A 27,904-nucleotide genomic window follows, 5' to 3' on the forward strand; every position below is an offset into this window, starting at 1 on the left:
ATGACGACCTCCCGATGGCTGCCGTCTTCCTTGATGCCTCAAAAGCTTTCGACTCGCTAGAGTGGGATTATGTATTCCGGGTTCTGGAACGTATGGGGTTTCCCCTCATATTTATTTCTTGGATTAGGATCTTGTACACATCCCCTAAGGCCCGCGTGCTGATAAACGGAAGACTTTCTGAGGCATTTCCTATCACCGGGGGCACCAGACAGGGCTGCCCCCTGTCGCCCCTGCTGTTCGCTATCGCCATGGAGCCGCTGGCGGCGCGGCTCAGGCAGCATCATAAGGATAAGGCGTTGAGGTGTTTCCAGAGGCAGATATTGATATCTATGTACGCTGACGACATTACTCTATATATACGGGACCCCTGTGATAACCTTAACCCAATTCTCAGGGAATTCATCAGGTTTGGCAGGCTCTCTGGAATTCAGATCAATTGGAGCAAGTCTCGGGTTTTCCCGCTTACAGCGTCTACTACACAGTTTGCGCTGGAGTACCCTCTAGCCTGGTGCGAGGGGGATTTCAAATATTTAGGTATACACATTGAGAAAAACAGGGAGGAACTGATAAGGGCCAATTATGGCACGAAGATGACCCGTATTACGGACTGCATTACTCGATGGATTACGCTCCCCCTTTCTATGGCGGGCCGGGTGTCATTGATCAAAATGGTAATCCTGCCGCAGTTGCTGTATCTCTTCTTGAACATCCCCTTTTATCCGGGCAGTTTCTTCTTCCGGACCCTACGCTCGGAGCTTATTCGCCTGGTTTGGGGCGGGAAATCTCCGCGACTCAAGTGGGAGGTCCTCACTAGGCCGTTTGATCGGGGCGGGTTTGGCGTCCCTGACTTTGAGCTGTACTTTCAAGCGGCGCATGCGCACTACGCCTATTTCTGGATACGGCAGCCCCGATACATGCCCCAACTCGCGGCTGAACACTGGTTGGCGCATCCGATCCCCATAGAAGGTGCATTGTATACCCCAGTAACGGGGGCAGATACAACGCCCACGACAGTGGCGAGTACGGTGACGGCCTGGAAACGAATAACAGCCAAGCTCGGCATAAATATGGTATATGCGCCGCTCCTGCCGCTTGCCTACCACCCTGCCATGCCCCTGTTGCAGGAAGCGGGGTTTCGGAAATTAGCTCATGCTATCCACATTAAGACGTGGGGGGACTTGTACCATGATGGCACGTTCCGTCCTATGGAGCATCTCTATGGGGGCATCCAACCTTCTCCCCTTGAGGTATTCTTGTATATCCGGCTCCGGCAGGGGCTTAAGGCACTAACACCCGATTTTCCACGGGAGCCGCCGGAGGTGGCACCGTTACAACGTATCCTCCGGGACGATGCCCCTGCCAAGTTGGTCTCTAAGATTTATAGGTCGGTGCACTCGCTGGTGGTCGCGCCGCCTCTTGCGGCTCGGGAGAAGTGGGATCTGGAGCTGCAGGTCCCACTGACGGACAAACAGTGGGAGTTCTGCCTACAACAGACGGAGCGTATTTCTTCTAGTAGTAGATTTAGAATAATACACTATAAATACATTCACAGATTGTATTACACTCCTGTCAAGCTGTACAAATACCGACTCCGGGAAGATGATAGGTGCGACCGGTGTCATGTCCCTGGGGCAGACTTTCTCCACTTGGCGTGGGCATGTGAGGCGGTGCAACGCTATTGGCGCCAGATATTTACAGCGGTATCTAAAATGATCAACTCGGAGATTGCGCCCTCCCCTGTCCTTGCCCTCTTAGGGTACGTGGAGCCCATACAAGCTGCGGACCGCAAATTCATTGCGCTGGCCTTCTTGCTTGCTAAAAGACGAGTTGCGTGTAGGTGGGGCAGAGGCAGGGCCCCCAAATTTAAGGACTGGATGCGGCATATTGTTTATTGCCAGGAACAAATTAATACATACTCTGAACTCTTACCGCCTGCATCGAGACCAACAGACATTTGGGCTCCACTGACCTGCTATTTGTTAGAAGGGGAGAATGCTGTTGGGGGTGAGACACCCCCTTAGCTACGTATGGGACCATCCCTCATGGCATACTGAGAGTTTGGGTTGGAGGGGGTGCTCCAACTCAGGTGTGGATGGCTGGCCGTTATATGCGGGGGTCTTTAGTCTTGTGGACAGTGTCTTCCTTATACCTGGTGCTGGGTCATGAGAGGCATGAGGTGCGGTTCCGCCAGAAGGGGAATGGTTTGCAGCACACTGTACAGTTATTGTAGACTTGAAATGCAATCCTGATTTATTGACATTTTGCGCTGTTGATGATTGTTGTGCTGTTCCTTGTCACCTGTGTATTGCTTCCGACTGACATGTGTACCCATTGCTGCAACTTGCTTATGATGTATGATCGCTCAAATTTTCATAAATAAAGTTTAAAAAAAAAAAACAGATTCACACACCTCCCACCCACCCACACACACACACTCAGGCACCCATACAAAACTCAGGCAACCATTTGATAACCCATATAGACACTCATGTAGCTACTGACCAATCCATGAAGCAGCTTATACAACAGACAGACTGATACAAACATTCACACAGAATAGTCACTAACGCGTGCATTAAGTAAGACACATTTAATCACTCACTTAAACAGTCAGTGATGCACCTACTAAATCCTCAATCCAGACACTTATACACCCACTCATTCTTCAGTACACCTTGGCATATATATAAAACATATTTAAACTTTAAAGAAACACACAGACACTCGATGATGTCATCAGTGATGTCATTTGAGATGTCATCAGTGATGTCATCAGTGATGTCACTGACCATGTCATGAATGATGTAATATGTGACGTTATCAGCAGTGCATTTTGGGGGCGCGAGATATAGTTAGCTGAGCTAACTATAACAGCGGAATTTCTCTGGTTTTGTACGAGTGAAATGTCCAACTAAATATAACGTACCTGAAACCTATGGTTTTTTCAGTGAATTTCTAAGGTTTTTTAAATGCTAATTTCTAACTATAACGTGGCTGAAACCTATAGTTTTTTCAGTGAATACGCACACACACACACACATATTTATACTCATCTTAAATAGACTTTCCATGAGTGGTAAAGTCATACGGGGAGAGGAGTTGGCCTAACGGTTAGGGCGCTCGACCTCGGACCTGGGGAAACTGGGTTCGAGTCTCGGTAATGACGCCAAACATCCTGTGATTCTGGGCAAATCACTTAATCTCCCCGTGCCTAACAAAAAAGGAATGTGTGTCCTCATGTAACGTAACTGGTGCTATGTAAAGCGCTCTGATACCTGATTGGATTCGGGTCAAGTTTGCGCTATATAAAACTCTGCAAATGCAAATACAAAAAAAATACGTGGCAAAGACATATGCATGGTAAAAATTTGTGCGGTAAAAATGTGTGGCAAAGGCATAGTAATTTCCACTTTCCAAAGGCTGTTTCCCAGTTTAGGCATACTTGGTGCATTTTAAAATGTATGGAAAATACTGTTTGCTTGTCATGTATTTATTTCGCTGAGTGGATGTATAATTTATGGTTCTTCTGTATGTCACCGGCTTTTCTGAAGTGGGTAAATAGGGGACACAGTCTAAACAGGCAACACAAATATACATACACATGTAGAAACATCAACTTGGTGCACTGAGGAGTAATGTAGATGTTTAGGAATTAAATACAATTGATAAAGCAAAACTCCTAGATCTTGCAAATCCTTATTCACCATAACCTGAATGACAATTAACCAACAATATAAAGTAATAACACTAACAGAGATGATGGTTGGGCACTTCAAGGCACAACTAACATTACTACTTTTCTTTCAGGAGTTCTTATCTGATAGTGAAAATGGGCAGAAAAAGTTACAGGCACTTGTCATAAAAGGTGAACTTTTGAGCAGCATACTGTCATCTGAGAAGGGAAAAGGTGTTCAGAGTAAAGTTAGCACAGCTAAGGAGGACTGGAAACGTTTTCTTTCATCACTTCACCAAAAGGAGGCTGCTCTGGAGGTATGGATTGAGACATTGAAGTACTGTGATCCTTGTGTGTTGTATCTGTCAGATGACTGTGCTGTGCTCAACCCTTTTGTTTTCTTTCTTTGTATAATTTCCTCATAATTTTGTGATAACACACTGGAGAGGTACCACAAAGCCAGTATTTGGGGATTTTGTTGTGAGGATGTAATTGAACAGTTATTTATTTGGATGAAATATACATTAGGAGGTCAATTTACAGTTCTGCATCTAGTGTAGTTTTTGGAGCAACAGATTGTAGAAAAATGCCTCATTTTATATAATCACCCCAATTTATTTTAGCTGCTGGTGTTTTGACTCTGTGCACTGGGACTGTGCTAACCACAGCCCTGTGCATGTGCTCCGACCTCTAAAACATGTCAAAATGGGCTATCCTCCAAATTGACTTATTTAATTTAATCCTATAAGTCCCTAGTATATGGTATAAAGTGTACCCAAGGCCTTTAAGTTAAATGTCACTAGTGGACTGCCGCACCCATTGTACGACCCACTATAGTGACAGTGCAAACATGACTGCAGGTATACCATTATAGCTTGTCTGTGCACCTTTCAATCTGTGAAGTTGACCTTCCAAAATATCCTCTTTTGTCAGTCCTAAACCCTTCTTTTATATTTTAATAATATTTTAATAATTCACCCCTGCCTATAAGGCAGAGGGCATAGTATTGAAAAGCAGGACTATGTAAAGGTTTAATGTTAAACATGTCTTAACAGTGGCAAGGCACCCATAAGCTATTTTTGTGGTAGCAGGGTTAGATGTTTCATAGGAAAATGCTGGGTTACCACATTTAATTTAATAATTTTATCTCTGACTATGTAACAGCAGCAAAATTAATTCTTGGACTTTTAAAAATATTTATTACAAGCCCAATTTACTGGTAAAGTCAGATTTGTAATAAATATTTTGGAAAAGGTAGTTTAAGAAATGTTTTTCTCCCTGCCTAAAGCCTCCAGCAGCCTATTTGCATGGGCTCCCAACTGTTAGCCAGGAGCGTTATAGCCCCCTTGACAAGGTGTGAACTTGCTCCCAGAGCTGAGAAAAAAGCCTTGATTGTGGATACGTGTTCTGCTTCTCTGGCAATAGGACCATCTGGGCTGTTTCTAGGAACCTGATTAACTTCATAGAGGCGTACCCTGTCACAGGCAAATGTGAGCTGACACCTGGAGTAAGCCTTCAAACTCAGTGCTGTTCCTGAGATCCTGGGACCCTTAACTGTGTTAAAGTGCATTATTCCTAACATCCTGGAAACCTGGGACCTAAAAATGTTTTTGCACTAAAGAACTCCGGTAAACTGTGACAAACCTACCTAGTCAATTTAATGAAGATGCATTGCCCCTGGGCCAAAGAATCAGGTTGCTCCAGCTCAGAGCTTTTCCGCAGCAGCAAATCCATTTCAGAGGGATGCAATGCAGAGAGTATCGGCCTCATGGAGCCCTGTTCATCTTCAGCTTGTTGCCTTGCCTGCTAGATAAATCTGAGCTCTGAAAAGTGACGAAGTCCGAATGTAGAGATCATCACTGGGCAAAGGTACCTAAAGTAGCTGGCTGGTGAGGGACATTCCTTGCGTACAAATAATGAATTTCTCCCACTTTTAGCTTTCCCGGTAAAATTTAATGGCTTCACAGGTACGTCATTTTGGAGCCTTTCCCACCACAGTCTGCCGCCTTGCCTCGGTGAGGATTTTTAACTTCCATTTCAGGGACTAAGCCAGAAGGCAAAACCTCTGACCGTGTCGAACCTGGTTTCTGTATCCGACCTCCGCTCCATCATGGTCAGCTTTAAGTCACGCCTATGTACCAGTCAAGGGAAACCAGGTGACCGTGATTGGCGGTTAATGCTTTTTAGTGATATCTTTATTAAAAGTTTAAAAAGTCACATCTCTGGCTTTCCTTACTAGATTTCTTTTGTTTTGGTGCCATTATGTTCAGTAAATTATTCTCTGTTTTTACATATTGAAGTGCGATTTTGATTGTGTTCTGTTTTCAACTTTTTAAGGGTTTGGAACTTTTAAATGCTTTACACATTTGTTTAAGTTAAGCCTGTTTCCTCTGTGCCATAACCATCAGGGGTTGAGCTCAGGTCTAAATTATTGAAACCTTTACTGGGCCTAACAAAAATAGTGACCTTATTCTTATTACTTGTGGTAGACTACCATCTACTCATCTAATATTCTAAATTCTCACATTGATATATATATATTATATTTATACATAAATATATATATTTTTTAATGCAAGTATAATTGTTATTTTTTGGGCTTATGAAAAGGCTGGATTTACTATGTAAGGGATCTGCAATTGTGCTTTTTGTCTAGCACAGCGCGGTGTATGCAGGTATATATGGCACAATACAGCTAATGGAGTGTCTAGGAAGTTAAGAGTGAAGCAGGCGGTCAGATATGTTTCTGTTCAGGAATTTAAAAACTGGCTTCAAACCATTGTTGAAGGTCTGATTAGCATGATATTTGCCTTTACAGAACCTGAAGGTCCAGATGAAAGACTTTGAGGCAGGTGCTGAACCAATCCAGGAGTGGCTCAGCACCACTGAGAAGATGGTGCAGGAAAGCAGCGGACGACTTTTTGACCTGCCTTCTAAGAGGAGAGAGCAGCAGAAGTTACAGGTGACATTGCAACATGCCAAATACCAAGCATCAGCTTCTCTTTCTCCTTCTCCTAGGGGAAGGATTTATTATAGGATTATGCTTCGCTGCCAAGGGCTTTTATAGCGTTTAAAGACCCTCTACCCTAGTTACAGGACCAAGCTGCAGGCAAGGGTTTAGAAAGATGGAGAGGGTCTTTAATAACCTATAAAGCCTGAGGCAGAAGGACTGTAATGCTACTAAAAATGATTTTTCTAAATTAAACAAGGAGAAACAGAAAAAAACATTGGAATATTAGAGAAGAAAACAGATGCCAGTTGTTATTGGATTTCTGCCACTCTTCTGTCTTCAGTGAAGCTGCCAACATTCCAGTGTTCTAATGCCCCCTAACAAATGTATCTTTCTGTGCCATTTTTGACGTAGCCATGAACTGTAACAGCAAATGTGCCTGGCTAACTAATTATATGTTTTAGCCTTTGTATGTGACATTCCTTTCTTTTTGTGATGTGCAGTTTGTTGCTAATGTTTTGTCCTGGTAGTGTTGCGTGAAGGCTGCATGAACTGTTCCAATAAGATTGTTCGTTATGTTATATGGGTTGCGTTTTGTTGTACTGCTTCCTCCTCCTCTTCTCTCTAACATGCTTGTGCTTTGCAGTCTGTCCTTGAAGAAATAAGCTGCCAAGAGCCTCAGCTCAGCAGGCTAAAGGAGAAAGCTCAGCAGCTGTGGGAAGGGCAAGCTGCCAGCAAAAGCTTTATGCACAGAGTATCGCAGCTGTATTCTCAGTACCTAGCGCTAAGCAACCTAACCAAGGTAATGCACAACTGGGTGCTGAGTTTAATTTCTGTGCAACTAAACTGTCACCTTCTGTTTGTCAGTCCATGATTCCACAATTTCTTCAGTAAGTTTTTTTGTTATATGCTTCTGCTGGTGCATTCCGTAGAGTATGTTGTATGTTGAGTGATTGTACTCAAGGTAATTGCTTACCTAAATTGGTTTTACCAATTTACAAGCTAAGTTTCTTACTTAGGTCAGAACTTAGTTTGACAATGTAAATTATTTTTTTCTAAAACAATTAGATGATACTAGTATCACATCAGAGACTACTGCAATGCCTTTCACTTTCAAAAGAGAGGAAAATGTTTGTTGCATGTTTTGGTAACATGGGAAATTTTGTTGTGGGACCTCTTCCACAGACTGTTGTGTAGCAGATTTTCAAGTTTGTTTCAACAAACTTTTGAGTACAAGAACTACACCAATCCAGTGTAAAATAAAGAATGCATATTTATTACATGTCTTTTAAAATGCATTTTTATTAAAATTACAATCATCAATCATCCTGGCATGGATTACAGGTAAAGGCATCAAAGTTGGAAAGGATTGTGGCCGAACACCAGCAGTTCTCCCAAGGTTTGAAAGAACTCCAGGACTGGATGAGCGATGCAATGCACATGCTGAAATCTTACTGCCATCCCACAGTGGACAAAAGTGTCTTGGACAGCAGAATGTCAAAGCTGGAGGTATGTGTCAGCTTACCTACTACCACCATTATTTGTAATAAACAGTGATCATACATGCTTCATTCTCATTCTTCAGTGATTTTAAAGTTCAAAGTAGGAAACCACTTGACTTCTGACCGTTTATTATGCATAAACTGAATAATACCACATGTGTAGATTGGTAGAGAGATTGTTATGGATTGAGCACAAGACTGACAATTCCTACCATCCAGAACATTTGTCCTCTGATCACAGCTTGTCATCCTTTCACTTCCCTGAGCAGAGAAAACGGTGCACTAATGCTATGCAGGGCTGAGTCACAATAAATGAACTGACCTATGCAGACCTTTTTCATATGCCACATGTGTGATAGGATAATTTTTCGTCTATGAGAAGTTTCATGGAAGTGTCTATAAAGCAATTCATACAGTCTCCCTTATACCTGTGTGTTGTGCTCTGATCAGCAATATGTTTAGTTGGTTTCTTTGGTACTTTTAGAAGTCCCTGTATTATGCACTAAAAGTGAACTTCAGTCACAAGAAGTAGCCACAATTGGCTAAAAAAGAGTGCTGCAAGAGACAGTGATGCATCTCAGCTCATCAGCCCAATGGGTCTGATGGGAGGCATCGGGTGTAAATAGATACTGGGTGTGACTCAAGAGCACATAGGAAGCATGACTAACAATGAAATGTGTTTAGGAAGATTGTATAATCAAATGGCAATGTAGGTTTAATACAAGAGAGAACAGTTTCCTTATTAACTAACATGCAGTACACACGTGTTCCTTCAAATGTACTCCCACCTGCCCTCCACATTTTACTTACATAGTTGTTAGACCGACAGATGATTGTTTGTGGGTTTAAAGGTGAAATGGCTGAATATCAACTTCATTACACACTGTGGTATACAGTGCCACATCTCCTTTAAGGTCAAAAGTAAGAAAACAAAAAAGTGAGAAACAAAAATTTAGAACAATTTAAAAAGTCAGCCAAGAAAGAGCGAAAAAAAAAGAAATAGTTTGGAAAAGTTGAGGAGAAAAAGCAAATGGTTAGGGTAACAGAAAGGATGAATTGTGGATAGGATTAGGATACGGAAAGTCCTTAAGCTAAACTTAGGGTAAGGGTTCGTTCACTGAGTAGGACTTTTCATTAAGTAGAAGGACAATGTGAAGGTTATGGTGTGAATAAGGATTAGGACCAAGGTTCAGTACTAGGTTATAGAAAAGTAAGAGATTGAAATAGGACAAGGGATAGTCCTTATGCAAGGGTTATATTACGAGGTTGTTCATAGCCTTTGTTTAGTGTTAGGGTTTTTGGTAGAATTAGGGATGGGAGTCTCACAAAGGGGTTACATTCAGGAGTTAGGTGAAAGAAATGTATTTGCAGTTTGGATTAGGGGGTGGATTTTACATTTAATTGAGAATACAAATATTCAGCATGTTTAAATGGGAAGAAAAGTTCTCACTGAATGTTTTCTACTTTCTGAATATTCCATTTGAAGTAGATATTTTCTTAATAGGTTTGCCACTGGAGCTGAATATAAGTTTTTGGGGGGGAGTTTTATATAGTGCAAACTCGACCCACAGGTATCAGAGTACTTTACATGAGCACCAGTTGCTTTACAGACGGACATATTCATTTTGTTAGGCACGGGGAGATTAAGGGCCATATGTAGGTAATTTCTATTTACCTGTTCCTAAATACCGAATTTTACCGATTCGGTATTTAAGAATCGGTAAATAGAATGTAGGTAAAAAATCGGTAAATTTTACCGATTCAGTAATATTCGTTATTACCGATTCGGTATTTACCGAATCGGTAATAAGGCATACCTTCCCATTCATTCCTATGGGCCTGGAGGCCCATAGGAATGAATGGGAAGCCATTCACTATTACCGATTCGGTAAATACCGAATCGGTAATAGGGCGAGCATATTCAACGGTGGCAGGGTGTCACATTGATACAAAAAACAGAAGCACATTCCCCCCACTGGTACAATATATATAGGCGATACGTCCATAAATAGAGATGTGCCCACAGACCAAAAGAAGTGATTAGATTATTTTTTCTTTCATTTTCATTTATTTATCTAAAATGGTATTATGCATTATAGTGCTGTAGTGAAATCACTACTAATTAATTACATAAAAAACCAACCATAATGTAAATTCAATTTTAACACAATAAGTAATTTAGAGAACACAATCATATGCCCAACACAAAAGGACTAAAAATACAATACATATATCAAATTCATACATATAAAGACAACAATAGAAAAAATTGCACAATACAATATACCATACATAAAACACAGTACATCAGACAAAAAGCGTGTCACATAGACACTCTGTTGCACCCCTGAATCGTGCATGTGTGTACATGTGGCGCACATACATGCCCTAAGGGCATGTATGTCTGCCACATGGCACTTTTAAAAAAGCACAAAATTACTTTTGAAAAGGTATTCAGTATTTACCATCAACTTGTAGTTGGTGGTAAATAACGAATCCTTAAACCAAAAATGCACTCACTTGAGTGCTTCCTACATAGGATTTAAGGATTCGGTAATTTACTGAATCGGTATTTTACTGATTTCTTATAATACCGAATCGGTAAATTATCGAATCCTTCAATCCAGCCTCCTACATCTCAAAGGGCTAAATACCGGTCGGTAACGGAAAATTTACCGATTTTCGGCCGTTACCGACCGGTATTAGCCCACCTACATATGGCCCTTAGTGATTCCCTGCCAAGACTCAAACTGGGTTCCCTAGCTTCGAGGTCGACCTCTCTAGCCATTAGGACCTGTAGAAGCAGTCCACGGTGTAGACTGGATAGCAATGTGACCCTACAGCTTCTCAATTACAGTGCCCTTGCAAATAAAAAGCACGGTAATCCTGCACATGCTATTACTCATATCGGGCCACATTGTATCTGATCATTACAGTTTATTGTAAGGAAACACCTCTTTTTGAATGTTCACCCCCCACAGCTTTGGACTGATGGTGCAGGTTTATCAACTCTGAGAGTGCACTGAGGCCTGCTAACTAGAAATCAGTGCTGGTGTTTTTACCTAATATAAAGTGTATATTGAATTGTTTACCCCCAGTTGGCAAGAACAGGCTTACTTATAAGTCCCTAGTATGTGGTACCCAGGGCATGTTAGGCAGAATGTCTACCCAGGACTGCCGCACTAATTCTGACACCATGTGGGTGACAAGGTACAAAATGGCTCCCAGTCTGCCACTGGCGACTGGATGTGCAGTGGTAACACTGCTAATTCAACTTTGCCATTCAAACTAATGGCAAACCCCCATTTCCCATAACAATATATGTAAGTCTCCCCCAGGAAAGGCCTAGCAAGTCATAAGACAGGGAGCTGTAAATATATATTTTTTAAATATTCTTTATTGGTTATCGAAAATAACAAGGCAGTAAAATCGAAACACACAGATATATGCCATTGAAAACCTTGCAACAGAAGGCTATGTATCCAGAGTCGCACGATAATTTACAAGGAGGTAGTGTCTGTCATGTGGTGTAAAAGCTAGTCCCAGAAGCCCACAAGTAAGTAGGGGAAAAAGCAACAAATTCATGAGAGTGCGAAGGTCATTCAGAAGTATATAATATCCAGGGACCTCATGTTATTGTTTGCTGTGCTCCCAGTGTAAAGTGCTCTGATGTCTTCGGGTCATGTTTGCGCTATAAAAAACTTAAAAATAAATAAATAACTAAATAAGTGGATATCAAGGAGGAACTACCAGTCTCATCACCAGGCCCCCCAGTGCAAGCCTGAGGGATACAAGAAAGTAGATAGCAGTTTGCCCCAAGTGTCGAGGTCCTATTCTAGTTTGTTAGCAGACCTGCATTTTTTCAGTCTCACTTCCTCCACTACAGCCCATTCTGCTACATCATGTTACCAGCACTCCAGACTTGGGCCACCCATACCCATCCAAGTAATTGCCACACGGCGCTTGGCCAAAACCAGAAGCAGGTGTAAAATTTAAAAAAAAACCAAAGGGGATGATGGACGGTCCAGCCCAAACTGCCAAGCCATGGCTTCCCTGAACCGGAAACAAGCATCCTGGGACCGGTTTCTGGCTAATCAGCCATCATCAGCCAGGCTAGCTTGAACCCAGTGGCAAAGTGAGCAAGGGACCCACGTCTGGGCATACCCTGCCAACTTAGGGCGAACAAAGCAAAACCAAAGGGGATGATGGACGGAGTGTTGAACATTGCAAGGACTCGCCCCCAGTCAACTGATCTGGGTTTAATCCATCATCATTCTTTAGCTCACTCCGCCACCCCAGTTCAGACATGGCCATATGCAAATCAGTCTGACCCTGTGTCTCATGGGAACAGTCCATCCCGAACTGCCAAGCTATGTCTTCCCTGGACCGGAAACAAGCATTCTGGGACCGGTTTCTGGCTAATCAGCCGTCATCAGCCAGGCTAGCTTGAACCCAGTGGCAAAGTGCGCAAGGGACCCACGTCTGGGCATACCCTGCCAAATTAGGGCGAACAAAGAAAAACCAAAGCGGATGATGGACGGAGTGTTGAACATTGCAAGCACAAGTTTGATTTTAAATCTGATTTGCATACAGCTGGGTTCAAACTGGAACGGCATGGTGAGCAAAAAAACGATGGATTTAGGCCCAGATCTCTGTACTGGGGTGAATGTATGACATTGTTCTGCATTCTGTCCATCAACTGTTGTTTTTGCATTTGTCACCCCGAGTGGGAAGGGTATGCCCAGATTTGGGTCCCGTGCTCTCCATGCCACTGGAATCAATCTATCCTGGCTGAAGAGGGGTGAAACCCCGAAACCAGTCCTAGGATGCTTGTTTCCAGTTCAGGGAGGACCTGGCTTGGCAGTTCGGGCTGGACTGTTCCCATGAGGTACAGGGTCAAGACTGATTTGCATATAGCTGGGTTCAAACTGGAACGGCATGGTGAGCAAAAAAATGATGGATTTAGGCCCAGATCTCTGTACTGGGGTGAATGTATGACATTTTTCTGCATTCTGACCATCAAATGTTGTTTTTGCATTTGTCACCCCGAGTGGGAAGGGTATGCCCAGACGTGGGTCCCGTGCTCTCCATGCCACTGGAATCAAGCTATCCTGGCTGAAGAGGGGTGAAACCCCGAAACCGGTCCTAGGATGCTTGTTTCCAGTACAGGGAGGACCTGGCTTGGCAGTTCGGGCTGGACTGTTCCCATGAGGCACAGGGTCAAGACTGATTTGCATATAGCTGGGTTCAAACTGGAACGGCATGATGAGCAAAAAAACGATGGATTTAGGCCCAGATCTCTGTACTGGGGTGAATGAATGACATTGTTCTGCATTCTGTCCATCAACTGTTGTTTTAGTAGAATTTTAAAAGCCATCCCTTGGCCCGTACGCTGAGGAATATATTTCAGTAAACACACCCTCTCGACCACACGGTCCCAGAAAGCACGCACCGGGGGACAATGCCATGCAAGATGCAGGAAAGATGCTGTTGGATGGCCGCATCTGGGGCATTGCTGGGGCCTGGAGAGAGCAATCCTTTGTAACCCACATGGTGTCATATATGTTCGATGGAGATAGTGAAAGTGGGTGAGTTTAAACCTTGCGTTACTTGAGACAGTGCATACTAGCCCACGTACACATGATCATTGCGAGTCCCCTATCCCCACCGCCATTTCTCCATTCCAGGCTGCCCTAGCATGAATAAGATCACCCCTTTCCCTCGTCTTCTGACATAGCCTTGAAATAGGCCCTGTAAAACGCACATGTCTTTAGTTTTAATGTTTCAATTTAAAGGGTCAGAGGCATGATGTTATTGGTTGAAATGCTTTTGTTAGTAATTACTCAGAACAAAGCATGACTGTCCCACACATTAGAAATGTTTGAATTGCACTACCAGTCCCTTGTGAGCATTGCAGTCATTGAACTTGTAATGCAAAAATAATAATAGTCAATTTTATTAAAGTGAGCACTGACTTGAATCACTGTCTATAAAATCCAAAAGAAGTAGAGCGAAAAAAGAAATATGTGGATCTAAGAGTTTTCGATAGAATGTGTAAATAAGAATGCTGTTTGAGACTGACTTATATGTAACTAAACTTTCAGAAATGCAATTATATGTATGTGTCTTAATCTTCTGGTTTTGTAATCTTGTCTGCTGCCCTAACCTCGTAACTGTGGATTGAATCTAAAAGACTGTTTTTCTTCTTTTCCATATAGTGGTAGGAGATCTTTTGATATATTGAGCTCTCCTATGCCTCTTGTTGCTTTTTCTGTTCTGACCATTGTTTGTCAGTATCATAAGTTACCCAGGTCCTTTGGGTAGATTTTGGGTTACCTCATTGTTTTGTGATTATGAATGATCTTAAGTCTCTTAGAGTAGCTGATGGAAGCTATGATTTCCAAAGCTTGAATCTCTTTTCGTATCACTAAGTGAGCTTGCCTCATCATTGTTGCTGCTCATGGGTCAGGGAACTTCAAAACTAATTTCTGTGTGTACTGAATCTGAGTCCCTCTGGTCACTCAAGTTGTCATCCATTAAGGCTTAACTATGTCCAGCAAATAGTTCGAGTCTTGTACTAGAGGCTCACTTACAATGCTAATTCAAGTTCATTTCCACATGTGCTGTCATGTGTCCACCGTAACCAATATATGACCTGCCTCCATCACTTCTGTCTGTTCCTTGTTTTTCTCTGGGTGGCAGATTTGACCCAGTGCTGCTCCAGGTATGCCGTCAATTTTACATTTCGACCTCTTGGCCCCCATACACTCCATTTAATAATTTGGAGGTTCATCTTGTGCACAATATTGACAACACAGCACTATAGCATTTATAATGGCTTTGAAATTGAGTGGTCTAAACTGGACAGATACTTGTACTTCAGTCGCCAAAACTATGATTGTCAAAGCTGCATCTATGTTCATTTGTCAAATTTCTAAAAATATTACTGATATTATTTTCCTCTCAGGATAGATCATTCAACCAGCATATGTAGAATTTCCGCACCTTCCAGTGAATGACTGTACAAGTAGAGGAGCATTTGTAGTTTACGCTCATATAGCTTCATTGGTGTGTAGAGTTGACCAGCTATTTAAGCAGTGTTGTATGTGTAGATTAATTGCAAACAATTGTGGTGGCCAAATCACAAACCAATGTAGTGTCCTGCAAGGAATGCTGTTTCTTAATTCACACCAAATTCTCAGCAGCAGTGTAGTACTAAACAAAACTTATCATCATCAAACTAGCTCATAACACGGCCAGTTTCGTTTTCGGTTCAGCTCAAAATTCTTTAAACAAATGAGTTCTGTAAACCTCAAAACTCTGGAAAAGTTTGAATAGTGTAGATATTCTTCAGACACAGTTTTCTCCTTCTCTACTTTTGTTATCTATGTATATGTGATAATAAGTGCTTGTCCTCTTGAAGTCATCGTCACAATCCTCCAACCTATCAATTAAATTCACAGTGATGAAATATTAAAATGTTCATTAGACAAGAGGGGGGTGAGGATTTCTTTGCTCGTTTCAGATAATGTGGAAAGAACTGCATACAGAACTGTGTAAGCCCTTCATCTCTGTGGAAGGTTATAAGTTTTCTCGATTTTCTCTCAACATCTTGGACAATATTTGTCAACCTAATTTTTATTCGGGGTTGAACCCTTGGTTTGTTTCTATTGAACCAAATTCCAATGCTTTTTAACAGAAAAGCCCAGGATCTGAAAACATGATGCTCTCATGACATGGAGTAAGTTATCAACACTACCTTTTAGTATAACCAACACATTTGCACTATAATGACATGAATGAGCTGTGGAGGATAATAATGACAGAGGAAATCATGCTAGGTGGTTGTACTATTAATAGTTGCAAATGAGCATTGACTAGCATATTTGATACGTTTTTTACATTTCTGTTGCTCCTTGATGGAAAATGACATTGAGATCTCCTCTTTCCAGGCACTGCTGTTGGCAAAGCAGGAGAAGGAGATACAAATGAAGCTACTGCTGACCAGAGGAGAGTCTGTTCTAAGGAATACATCCCCAGAAGGAGTGCCTGCCATCACTCAGCAGCTACAGGACCTGAAGGACACCTGGGCTTCCATCCTGTCAACCTGCATTCAGTGCAAAAGGTAGAATCTCTTGCTGAGAAATTAGAAAATGTACCTGGTTCCAAGAAGGAAACTAATAACATGGTGTGAGGTAGTCTGTAAAAATGAAGACTGCATGGCAGAATGTGTAACTCTTCACTCAAGGCGAGGCAGAGGGTGCTGAATTTTAAGAGACACATGAACAAATGAGACTGACAAAAACTCGCCCATGCTTACACATATTGCTACATATATTTGCGCAAGCAATAAACCCCCTATTTATTACTTGCCGTGAAACATGCCACAGCTTGAAATACAATAGTTAATTAACTCAGTCCTTCAAATGATGGGAAGTGACTTTGTCTGAATGGAAACAATGGTAGAAAGGTATTTATGCTATTTTGATATTTTGATAGGCTGTATTTGTAAGTCTGTGTTTTTGAAGTCCTCTCATTTGTTGGGTCTGTGTTTTCACATTAAACTCAATTTAAATTATGATTTTGTTAATTTTCAAACAGCTTCTAATATTTCTGAGTAATACTATACATGATGGAGTAGAAGTGCAACAAATGTGTAATGGGCATTTTTTAGTAAAGTTGTAAAGTAAGCAGATTTATACATGTGAAATGAATGATAATGTTATTTTGGATTGTGCTTGTTAGTGTAAGAACTGAATAATTAGTGATGCAGCTGCTTTGTTAAGATTTGTAAATCAGTACATAATCGTATGAGTCCCAATACCACTATGGGACAAAAATGTTGTTCATGGATATCATGAGAAGACATTGAGACAGTTTTAAAGAGCAAATTTACCTTGTTTATTTAGCTGTCCTCTGGACCTTTTCTAAACCTTCCCCATTCTTACTCAACAAATCTAAATAACTATTAAGCATATTAGTTCAGTCCACTTGCTTGATGTTGCTTATAGGCACATTAGAGGTCTGCCTTTTAATGAATAGTGCTTCATTTTTAAGTCAATTAGAAAGTGCCCTTTCAAAGTGGACTAGCTATCAAGATGACATTCGACAATTCTCGAATTGGATGGACCGTGTAGAAGAAAGGTTAAATGCATCTGAGAGGCAGTATGCAGAGCTGCGGTACAAAACAACTGCACTAAGCAAAGCAAAGGTATGTAGTCTATTAGAGGTTATCAGCATGTACTTGTAGCTTATAACTTCAGGATGCCTAGTTTGGTTTGCTGCAGAGAGACAGGGATTTGTTTTGTTTGCCAATGTACAGAATTGCACATAGGCATTCAGTAATGTGATGGTTTTGAATTAAGTAACTGCATATTTCAGATACAGAGCGAATAGTACTCCGATCAATTTTAAGGGATAATATTGCATGCTGGTGCCAAGCAAAGATTGGTAACAAAAGCAGAAAACAACAACCAAACACTAATATTGTTCTCCTCTCTGATGACTCTGTAACTGTGGGGACTAGGCTTTAATGCTCTTGAGCTACTGCTGAAAATTACAATGAAGTTAGGCAACACTATGTTCTGTGTTACACCATTGCATTAGTGCCTTAAATCGTTGAGTTGTGGTATGATCCATCACCATAATTTTTCATTGAGTTTCCACTATTCGTAATAGAGATAGGTCAGCAACAACTCTCCTCTAACACAGATTGTACATGGGCTGTTTTAGCATAGGCCAGTAGCTTTCAAAGTTAGAAAAGTCTTCAAAAATGCAATCACAATGTTATAATCTACATGGTCAGTGTTTCTGATGCTTGTGTTTATAACTGTAGCTCTACTTGAAAGTAAATTATCTTGATTAAATGTGATAAAATATAGTTAGAGTGAAATAAAAATGTGTGATAGCGTAATTTTCCTTGATTTAAAATATTAATAATTGTTTTCTCAAATATCCCAATGTTTTCCATTGCTGACTTTTAATCAAGACTGATATCTTGGCCGTTAACAATAGAATGTACTTGGTTTGTGTGGGTTCTTTGAGGTAGCACTTGTTAATCATTAAGTACCCTATTCACCAAGGTAAATTTACATGGGTGGATTTACTCCTGTATGTTCACTCTTGCACTTAGGGGTAAACCTACACCTCTGTGCTATTTACCATTACCAAGTGTAGATTTATATCTAGTTGTAGATTTACATGTCTCCACTCCCTTTACCGAGGGGTTGTAGCGATGTTAAAGTACATTCACAAATCTGAAGTTACTATCAGTAATGTTTCACAAGTAGGCAGAAATTTCCACGTGAGGCAGAAACCTGCCTATGGTAGAGTATACTCAACAGTTTAAAAAGTAAAATAAAATAGTAAATTAATATAAAATATTTTTACTAACCTAGAGCTAATAAAATTAAATGTTACACGACTCATATAATCAAATATTTATGAAAAATGTAAATGACTAAAATATATAAATTTGTTTTTTATAACTATTATTTTTTTAATCAAGTGTGAAAAACCGTAAACCACATTAGCATATTAATAATTAAAAAGTAGTTACAATGCGGACTAGGGGTTGGGGGCGGGAAATCAGCACAATGTGTACCCTGGCGGATGTACTTGCACCATAATCTCTGGATAATTGTGCTGGTTGTTCGTTTAATAAAATCAATAAAATATGTTGTTAAAAAAAAAGTAGTTACAAAATGTATTTAGGTTATTTTTTAATTAATTTTCATTCTTTTTCAATTTCATTAAAAGTGTAAAAGATTAATTTCCTTATTTAAAAAAAATATGTTTAGTATTCATTTTAAAAATGAAATATTTGATTTGTAATATAACTTTTTAACACAAACAAAAATTAGTTATATGTTTATTATTAAAGTCAATTTAGTTTAAAATGATTTTCTTTGGTGTTTTATACTGAGTCCCTACCTCCAGTAGTGTGTTGCAGTACCTGTATATGACAATGTGTAGTGTTAGACTTACTGCAAGGCTGGACTGGAGTACATTTATAACTGTTGTGTGCCCTTCTGGGTTATAGTAGTGTTATAAGTGTATTTTGTGAATAGGATTACACTTACTCTTTTGTAAGTAAATTTTTGCATTAGCATGTCCCTCCTTAACCCTCCCCCTTACTTGTCCATAACCTCTTCCATACTCCTCCCTAAACCCTCCTATTATGTAGTAAGTACTCCGCATTTTCCAACCACTCCCTCTGCTCTTGCCCACATTCACTGCAATACCGTATACTTACATGTGGCAGAGATCTCTTCATAGAAAAGATAGGAGAAGTGGAAGCAGAGGTGGAGTATCTCCACCCGTAGGCTAGTAAATAATATTTTGTATTAAGTTTGAATTAAAATATGTATTTTTTTAACAGATCATTGTGGCATTATGTTGCAAATTGTTACTTGTACATTCATACACTTCAAATTTAAGTAAAGCAAGCATGTTCTCAAAGCCTTTTTCTAAAAAAGAACAAATTCAATTTTTCAGATAGTGATGATGTCTAGATAGATTGTTTAGTAGGGGAGTTGCAATTTATTTGCCATAAACAAACATTTTTCTATCTGAAGAACAAACTAGTATACCAGCAACATTTACTAGAATCTATCAGCGGGTCTAGTTTAAACATGTTTTATTTGTTGCATAACTGATATTAGTTTTTTATTGGTGATCCTTTCTTTGGCCGGTAGCTGCTAAACGAAGAAGTGCTGAGCCACAACACATTGCTAGAGACAATTGAGGTGAAGGGTGCTGGCATGACTGAGCACTATGTAACACAACTGGAATTGCAGGACCTGCAAGAGCGGTATGGAACTCTTCAAGAAAGGACCAAGGTACCCGTCACTGTTGCACAATCCTACTGCTTTCTTCTACTTTCACAAATTTTTTGTTTATTTAATTACTACTTCATTACAAAGATGTCTGTTCTATGTAGTCTTTTTTTATAAATGTCATAGTCCTGTATGCTGGCTATCAAACTAACACCGAAGAAAATCATTGGTTATTTTCCAGAGTTGACGTGAGGACATGCTTTGAAGAAGTTATTCGTATAACTATTATACAGGTTTTACTTTGTTGACTGGTAAGAATACTACCTGAAAATGCGGTTTACAAAATTTATACTCATGAATCCCAAAAAAAAAACTGAGCAATGCAGGTGGGGTTAGAGCTAATTTAATGGTAAGAAATGGTAAACCAAACTATAGACTATACTGATTGAGTTTCCATGTTACCGTTAGGGCAGTATCTAATTGATAAGAATAGTGAGGCTGATAAAATTGAGATGGCTTGTGTCAATTAAATTCTGTTGATATGGTGATGGATAGCGTTTTGTCAAAGGAGTTGTGTAGAGAAAACATGAAGAAGGATGTTGACTTGCAAGAGACAATGGGGTTTGTATCTAGTGGTTGGCCACATTTGAAGAGATTATGATGCAAACTGGTTCAGTTTAGTCATGTGATTGAAGAGATGTCCATTATTAGCGAGATTTTAAGTAGGGGTGGGATATTTGGTTGTTCTAGTGGGTCTTTGTTTTGGAGTTTTGAATATTGCCCATGAAGGGCATATTGTTATCCAGGCCCTGAAGCATAGAGTGAGGGAGGATTTTTGCTGCCCCGGGATGGATAATGCCATTTAACACCATGTTCGAAAAAGTTGTGTGTGTGTGTTGAGCTACAAGAGCCAAGTATCAGAGCCTTACCTGGTTACCCCATTGATTAGTCCAGTAATTCCTTAGGGGTAAACTTGCTTTTTATATGCCACTGAATTTCAGGTCTGTTTCAGGTTTTAAGGAGCACACCTAAATATACCCTTGTTCTGATTGGCTACATGTCAAAGTGGCTTGAAATAAAATCTGTCAAGAATGTCAATACACGTGTGGTTACAGAACTCTTTCAAAGAGTATTTGAAAGAGAAAGGTATCCGGAAGAACATTTTACAGATCATGAAATACAATTGGTATCCTGCAGAATGTGGAAACTTTTGGATACTGCAGGGATCCATCATGTAAAAACGTCTTTGTATTATCCCTGCTGTAATGATCTTCTGGAAAGGATCAATCATGTGGTGAAGGATTAATTGCAGTTTGATTTAACAGAAGGGCTAGATTGTACATCTGTCATAAGAAATATGCTTCGAGTAATGAGATCCATGCATCACATCAGTAGAAGACTTTCACCTTTTACCTTGTTAAATGGAAGAGTAGCTGGCATGTGATTGAACAAAGAATGGATGGGAAGCAGGTTGGTAGATTTAAACACAGTTGGACAAGTGATTGATGTGCAGAATGTTGTGCAGGGAAAATAGAGTTCTCATTTGTCATTTACGAAGTCACACATCAGGTTCAGTGATTTCATTAGAATCAAGAAACCTATTCCATTTCATTAATGATGTATGTCAAGCTTCTCTGCACCCATCTAGGTCAACGAGGTGATTGATCATACCATAGTTCTGGAAGACAGTAACATTTGGCACAAAACCATGGTTTCATTTGTTCCATGCTCCAGATCTTTGTATGTATGTGAGAAATGTGGGGTTGTCGAGCAGCTTCCAGCAGGTTCATCCACAAGTGATACGGTACTACAACTCAATCCAATTCTGTACGAAGCTAGCTCTTTATATAGTGTACCATAAAAGAGGTACAATGTGTAAAGACTTCAGGCGAACCCCCAAGTAATTATAGAGGCACAAAGGACACCCCAAATGCTCTCTTTTGTAGTAGTTTTGTGCGAGCAGTTAGGCACATCACAGGGTAGTTCTAAGCATTTATTGCATGCACAAAGTCAGTAAATGAGACACACACTCAATAAAGAAACCCAACACCAATTTCTAAAAATAACTCATACTTTTATATGAATTTAGATACTAAGATCATCAGTATCAAGTAAGTACTTTTCAAGTTATTAATTTTTACAGTTTTCAAAAGTAGACAGTGCAATGTCTGAGAGCAGAAATGTTATCCTTTCAGGGGGAAACATGTTCTGCATTCGGGCTCTTAACAGAGACTTACAGGACTGTTCTTCAGGACTTAAGGTGAGTATGGGTCAAGGTCCAAGCCCACAGCAACAGTTCACCTCGAGAGACTCTGGGGCGTCAGGTTGCAGTGCTGTGTCATGGCATCAGGTGTCCCATTCACTTTATGGAGAATGGCCTGGTTGCAAAGAGGCTGCAAGCAGGGACTGGGGACCAGTCTGGGGGAACCCACAGGAGGGCCTGATCCTTGAGATGATCAGGCACATGGGAATACCTTTGGTGCACTTCTTCTTGGGCTGTGGGACATAGGTGCAGTGGTGTCTTTTGGCGTAAGATCTGGTGCTGCAGCTTCTCGTGGTTTGGCAGGGCTTGTAGAAAGAGGCTCCAGGCGGCGACTGGAAGTCGAGGCAAACCCAAGGAAGTGTTTAGCTATTGTGAGTCTGGAGACCCCGTTGGCACCATCACCTCCCTTGAACTCCGGCTCTGGAGCACAGGTGCATCGGTGCTTTGAGGTGTTGGGTGGCGGCGGTCGCAGACTTACTCTTTGTCTTTGATTCTGCTGCAGAGGGGAAACCAGGACAGCTGGACCACTTTCGATGTTGGTCTCCTTGTCCCTGAAGTCCCCCGATGTGCAGGTCAGTCTTCCTCGGCCTTTGCGTCTGGACTGGACACAACAGGCCTTGGCTGCTGCAAGGGGTTCGGTAACCCGGGTATTGGTGTTGTGTGGCTCCGGTCGGTCCTGGCGCTCCAACACTTGGAGGGAGGACGGATCTGACCTATATGAGCACTGCTACCTTTTCCTGGGTGGCTGCTACTTCTGTAATCCCGTAGGCGGCAGGTCGGTGTACTGATGGTTGTTTCTTTGGTGCCTGCAGTTGCAGTGGGGTTGCCCCTCTACTCCAAGGGAGTTTATTTGGTGATTAACGAAGCACCGACAGACCTCCCAGTTTCTTAGAGTTTGCACAGCAGCAGGACTAGTGATTGCTCCATGAAGGGTGGGTTCAGCAGGTAGGCTGGCAGGGCTGGCGCCAAGCCAGTCGCGCTCCTCGGTTCTCGGATCAGCAGTCTTCTTCTTTGTCCATGTCTTCTTTTTGTCTGTCAAAGTTTGAAGTCCTGGTATCAGTGAGCCCTGTAAATTCTCAATTTAGAGGCTTTAAGGGGAGTGAGGGATAGTAGCTGTTGGACTTGGCCCTTTTGGCAGGTTCACCCCTAAACTTTTTGCCTTTTAATGTGACCTAATATTAGATGTTTTTGGCCTCTGCGCACTTTAGCACTGTGGCCCAGTGTAAAGTGCGTGCGCACTCCGAGTGCGTGTGGTGAGATTGGCCTGCCCTCCCATAGGAATGCATGGGGGATATGTGTGTCCATGGTAATTCCTGGTGTGAGAGGAGTGCAGGGTCGAGTTTAGTATGTGCGAACTCGTGAGAATAAGTGCCACTTTTAGAAGTTGGCACTTCTGTGCGCAGTGTGTCTGCCTGCCTGATGTGGAGTGCATGTCTGGCTTGTGATTGACAGGTGCTAGATAGTGTGGGCAATTCCAAGAGCCAGGGTGAGTCAGCCCAGTGGTGAATAGAGAGATCTGCATCTAGATGGGAGAGAGGAGTTGCACCTGGGACCTGAATAGGACTGTGCCTTCCCTCCACAATGCTGGCTCCGTCCCCTGTGGTGCGTCTGAGCGCCTAGCCCCCACCTGACAAAGGAGAGAGGAGCTGAGCACAACAAAGTGCTCCAAAGCTATCCCAAACCAGTTGCATCTGGTTTTCCCCCAGCCCTGTGCTGTGTGACAAAGGGTGATCTGTGTATAAAAGAAGGGGCTGTGACCCCATGAAATTGTTCTCTGTTGCTCCTGACTTAAGGGGGGCCTGCTGCTGCCCGGTTCCAGGAGGAACTGCCACAAGGGACTGCCTCCCTGATGGAGGGACCTGTGAGCTGGCCTGCCTGGGCCCAGCCTTCGCCCCCCTTCATTCTGAAAAGCTTTCCCTAGATTCTGAGACTCCAGCGCCTGTGAGCGCTTTATTCCATTTTAAGGAGCACTTTATTTCTTCCTCCAGGAGGGGAGCGTGTGGGCTTCGCAGCACCGAGCTGCACTTCATCAAAAGGGAATTCCTGGTGTAGGGATTCCCCCGTGCTTAGTGGCCAAGCGGGAGCCCACCTCGCGTTATTGTCGCCTTTGGAAAGTGATTTTAAAAGCGGGAGCCTACCCCGCATTGCCCGAGAGAAGAAACTGCCGGCCGCCACGATCGGGCGGCAAAACAGGAAGTCAGGCCAGGTGGTGCCTGTCTAGGGGCGGGGCTTCCGGGAGGAAAGGGAAGCCCCACGTGTTGCGGAGGAAGCCCACCGGAAGTGAAGAGAGGGGCTCCCGTGGTGACCGGGGAGCCCCGCACATGCAGAGAAGCCGGGCGGGAGCCTACCTCGCTCTGGCAAAACACCCAAAAGTCACCGCGAGATGGCGAGAGAGACAGTGCGACGCCGCTGCCCGGTCAACGGTGACCCGGGCAGCCCAGGGCCTCCACAGCCTCGCAGGCTCCTTACCGAAGTCCCGGTCCCAGGAGAGGGACCGGGTGAAGAGCCGAGAAACACGCGGTGCTGGCCTGGAAGGAACAAGGCAGAGAAGTTGCTCCGTGAAGAGGAGAACCGGGAGCCTACCCCGCCTCCGTGTGGAGTCTGCCCGCAAGCCCCGGTGAGTGGTGCTCACTTGTTAACTTGTTGGGAGTGTGTCAGGGCACATTGCTGGTGTCCGCCCCTCCTGTGGTAGTGCTTAAGGCACCGGCAGTGCCCCTGCTGATTTTCCAGCTGCCCCGTTTGTGACACGGGCAGCTGCAACGTGGGAGTTATTGTAGTCAGGAGAACTAGTGGGGCTCCACCTTTGCACCGAGCGGCCCTTTGTGTTTTAGAAATCCCAGGGGGGCTTCAGTGGCACAGTGGTTCCAGGGCGCATTCCCCAGCTGCCCTGCGAGCTCGCAGGCAGCTGCAACGCTTGGGGCACATTTCTTTTGTTAGAGTCCCAATGGGGGACAGAGGGTGCCAGTGCCCATCTTGGAGATTACACAGCAGCCCAGCAATTAGTGGGCAGCTGCTACGTTTAGGCTGGTGTAACTGCGCACTTTTCCTTTAGCTGCATGCACAGCCAGCCCTGACTTTACTGGACATAGGGCGCAGAGTTCTAAGTTGGCGCATAAGGTGGTTTGCGCCTGATGTGATGCTGATTGCAGAATATGTTTTATGCCTAATGTGATTATCACTGCATAGTGTGTTCCTAACTTGTACCAGTAGTTACTGGTTGTGCGCTACATTTACTATTTGTGCTACATTTACAAGTGGTGATTTCTGGTGGTTTTGACAGTGGCCCCACTGGCCCTGTCGTGTGTAAAACGTCCCCTGTGAATATTGCCTAGTGCCAGTTGGCACAGTGTATATTATGTGATTATGTTTCTAATGTATTTATGACAATACAAAGGCTATTTTTATATATAACCTTGTGTGGAGTTCCTTTTGTGGTGTACCTAAGGTGTTGTTGCTGTGTCCGTGTGCAAACGCTTTACACATTGCCTCCTGGATAAGCCTGACTGCTCGTGCTAAACTACCAACGGGGTGAGCAGGGGTTATCTTTGGCGTGTAACTCCCTGGCCCTGACTAGAGTGGTGGTTTCTGCCTGGCTTTGGCAGAAGCCTTAGCCAACCAGAAATTCAATTTCTAACAGTAACAATGGACTACTTACCCCAAGGGGTCACTACAGCCCCTAGATGACCATTTCCTTTGTGCAGTGGGCATACCCCTGTCCCAGAATTCCTAATTCCACCACACACAAGAAGGTGGAATTTCTAAATTTGTGATCAAGTCAGGCTTGGTCACCCTAAAGGTGCGTCCAACCTTGCAGGACCATACACCTTCATAGCTAATATGCCTGCCGGTCCTGGTGCCAGATGGGCCCAGGTCATGGGGTGGTATTCCCCTGTCTGGGGAAGACTTGGGTCGCATATGAAAGGTGACAGAGGCCTTTAAAGCCTCCTGCCTTGATATGCTGATGAACTAGCCTTACTGGACGAGGAGGTTATAAAACCTCTCTCCAGAGCAGGCATTGTCTCTGACCTCCTGAGAGCAAGGGCTCTCACCCCCTGTGGGTCAGAAACTCGTCTGTGGTGGCAGGCTGGACATGACCATTCACCCAGAAAACATAAGAGCTAGTAGGTTTCAGGGGGTACCTCTGGGTGCATGTATTAATAAATCCAACAATGGAATCATTGTGGGTTTATTAATATGAGATGTTTGATACCAAACACTACAGGTTTCATTGAAGCCAAAACTCGTTTTGACCAGTGCCAAGTATATACCTCAAGATGGCTTCCCTGTTCACTTGTATGGTCAGTAATTGAATTGGCCAGCACAGGAGCATATCTGCCCATGCAGATATGTCCTCACTTGAAATAACATTCTTAAAATGTTCCGTGCCTTAGGGCTGTAAGGGCTGCTGGAAGGGTGACTTACAAATATTCCATGTAGTGTTAGGGGACATGGCATACTAGTGTGTGCCATGTTATGTTTTTACTTTTTAGAGAGCCTTGTCAAGCAGCCTGCAGTGGTAGTCTGTATGAGTTGGGTGTTGAGTCACTTAGAGTGGCACAAGATATACTGCAGCTCTTAGGGACCCTCTTACTATACTCTAGGCACCAAAGGTACCACTTACTAGGAACTCACAGAGGTGCTAAAGGTGTTGTCACTTGGGGATTAAGTGACCAGTTGTCTTGTTTTGGAGAAAGAACACTGGCACTAGGGACCTGGTTAGCAGGAATCTAATGCACTTCAGTCAAAGTTGTATCAAATACCAAGCAAAAAATGGCAGACTACTGCAACAAAAACCCAGTATCCAATAGATTCGCACCAGGTTGCTTCCACAATGTTATAAAGATTATCTGGTGGGAGTAAGTTCTGGTGAAGTTTGAGATTTGTGGTCCTCAGTCTTGGCTGGTACTGTTAAAGTTCTTGATTTTTGTTGGATGATTTTAAGCAAAACGTTCAGTGAACGTGTGTTTGTGATAAATTTTGTTCATCCTTCATTTTTCAACTTCATCAGAAGTTTAATTTCCTCATAATGTTATTAGGGCTCGTGCCCTAGCGTTGCAGTGCGTAGCACTGCTCGCGCAGGCGAGAGCCCTTTTTTAGGGGGTTTTAAAACAGAGCCTGGAATCGCACACGCTCGTGCGTGAGCTTTTCCTTTTGGCTTCTGCGATTGGCCTTTGAGTGCGTGTATTTCCCAAAGACGGCACGCAATAGGCCAAAGGCGGACGCATTGCTCTGCCCATGGCCTATCGGTGTCTATTACGCGCACCACAGGCCATGTGGTTTCAATTATCGTGCCCAGACACGGGCGCGATAAATGAAAACACATTTTCGCTGTGTTGCGCACCACTCGCAGTCCTGTTTTTTTTTCAATAGCGATCACTTTCGCGATCGCTTTCAGTCCCGCTTGTTTATTTTCTTACGTTAAGGGGTGATTTATGGTCGCAGCGAGCACCACATGTACTCTAATCTGTTAATTACGAGCTTGACAGCGTTGGCACACCAGGCGCCATATGCTCAGGTTTTTATCGCAGCGGGGATTGGGGGTCGGAGAAGGGAATCCGCGCTTAAACTTGAAACTCGTTGACCAAATATTATCACTGTATCACTGCCCAATAACCCCAACTGATGCCTGGGCGCTCCTCAGAGCTCGTAATGGCGGTCGTAAAAACCTCGTCTTTATTACTCAAGTATTTAAAATCTACTCCAGCATTTAAAATGCTGAGAAGACGTAATAAAACAAGC

At 42.7% G+C, this 27,904-nt stretch overlaps 1 protein-coding gene across 1 annotated transcript in view; it reads left to right on the forward strand.

Annotated features, from left to right (window-relative positions):
* The window catches only part of SYNE1 (spectrin repeat containing nuclear envelope protein 1), a 1,959,630-nt gene that overhangs the window by 953,488 nt on the left and 978,238 nt on the right, over positions 1 to 27,904 (forward strand). Inside the window, exons 57-63 of the mRNA XM_085611789.1 lie at positions 3,808 to 3,990; positions 6,492 to 6,635; positions 7,270 to 7,425; positions 7,968 to 8,132; positions 16,078 to 16,250; positions 17,183 to 17,336; positions 19,822 to 19,965. Of these exons, the coding sequence (XP_085467915.1) occupies positions 3,808 to 3,990; positions 6,492 to 6,635; positions 7,270 to 7,425; positions 7,968 to 8,132; positions 16,078 to 16,250; positions 17,183 to 17,336; positions 19,822 to 19,965 (1,119 nt within the window). The remainder of the gene's footprint in view (positions 1 to 3,807; positions 3,991 to 6,491; positions 6,636 to 7,269; positions 7,426 to 7,967; positions 8,133 to 16,077; positions 16,251 to 17,182; positions 17,337 to 19,821; positions 19,966 to 27,904) is intronic.

Source organism: Triturus cristatus, chromosome 6 (genome assembly GCF_964204655.1).
Source record: "Triturus cristatus chromosome 6, aTriCri1.1, whole genome shotgun sequence".
NCBI lineage: Eukaryota > Metazoa > Chordata > Amphibia > Caudata > Salamandridae > Triturus > Triturus cristatus.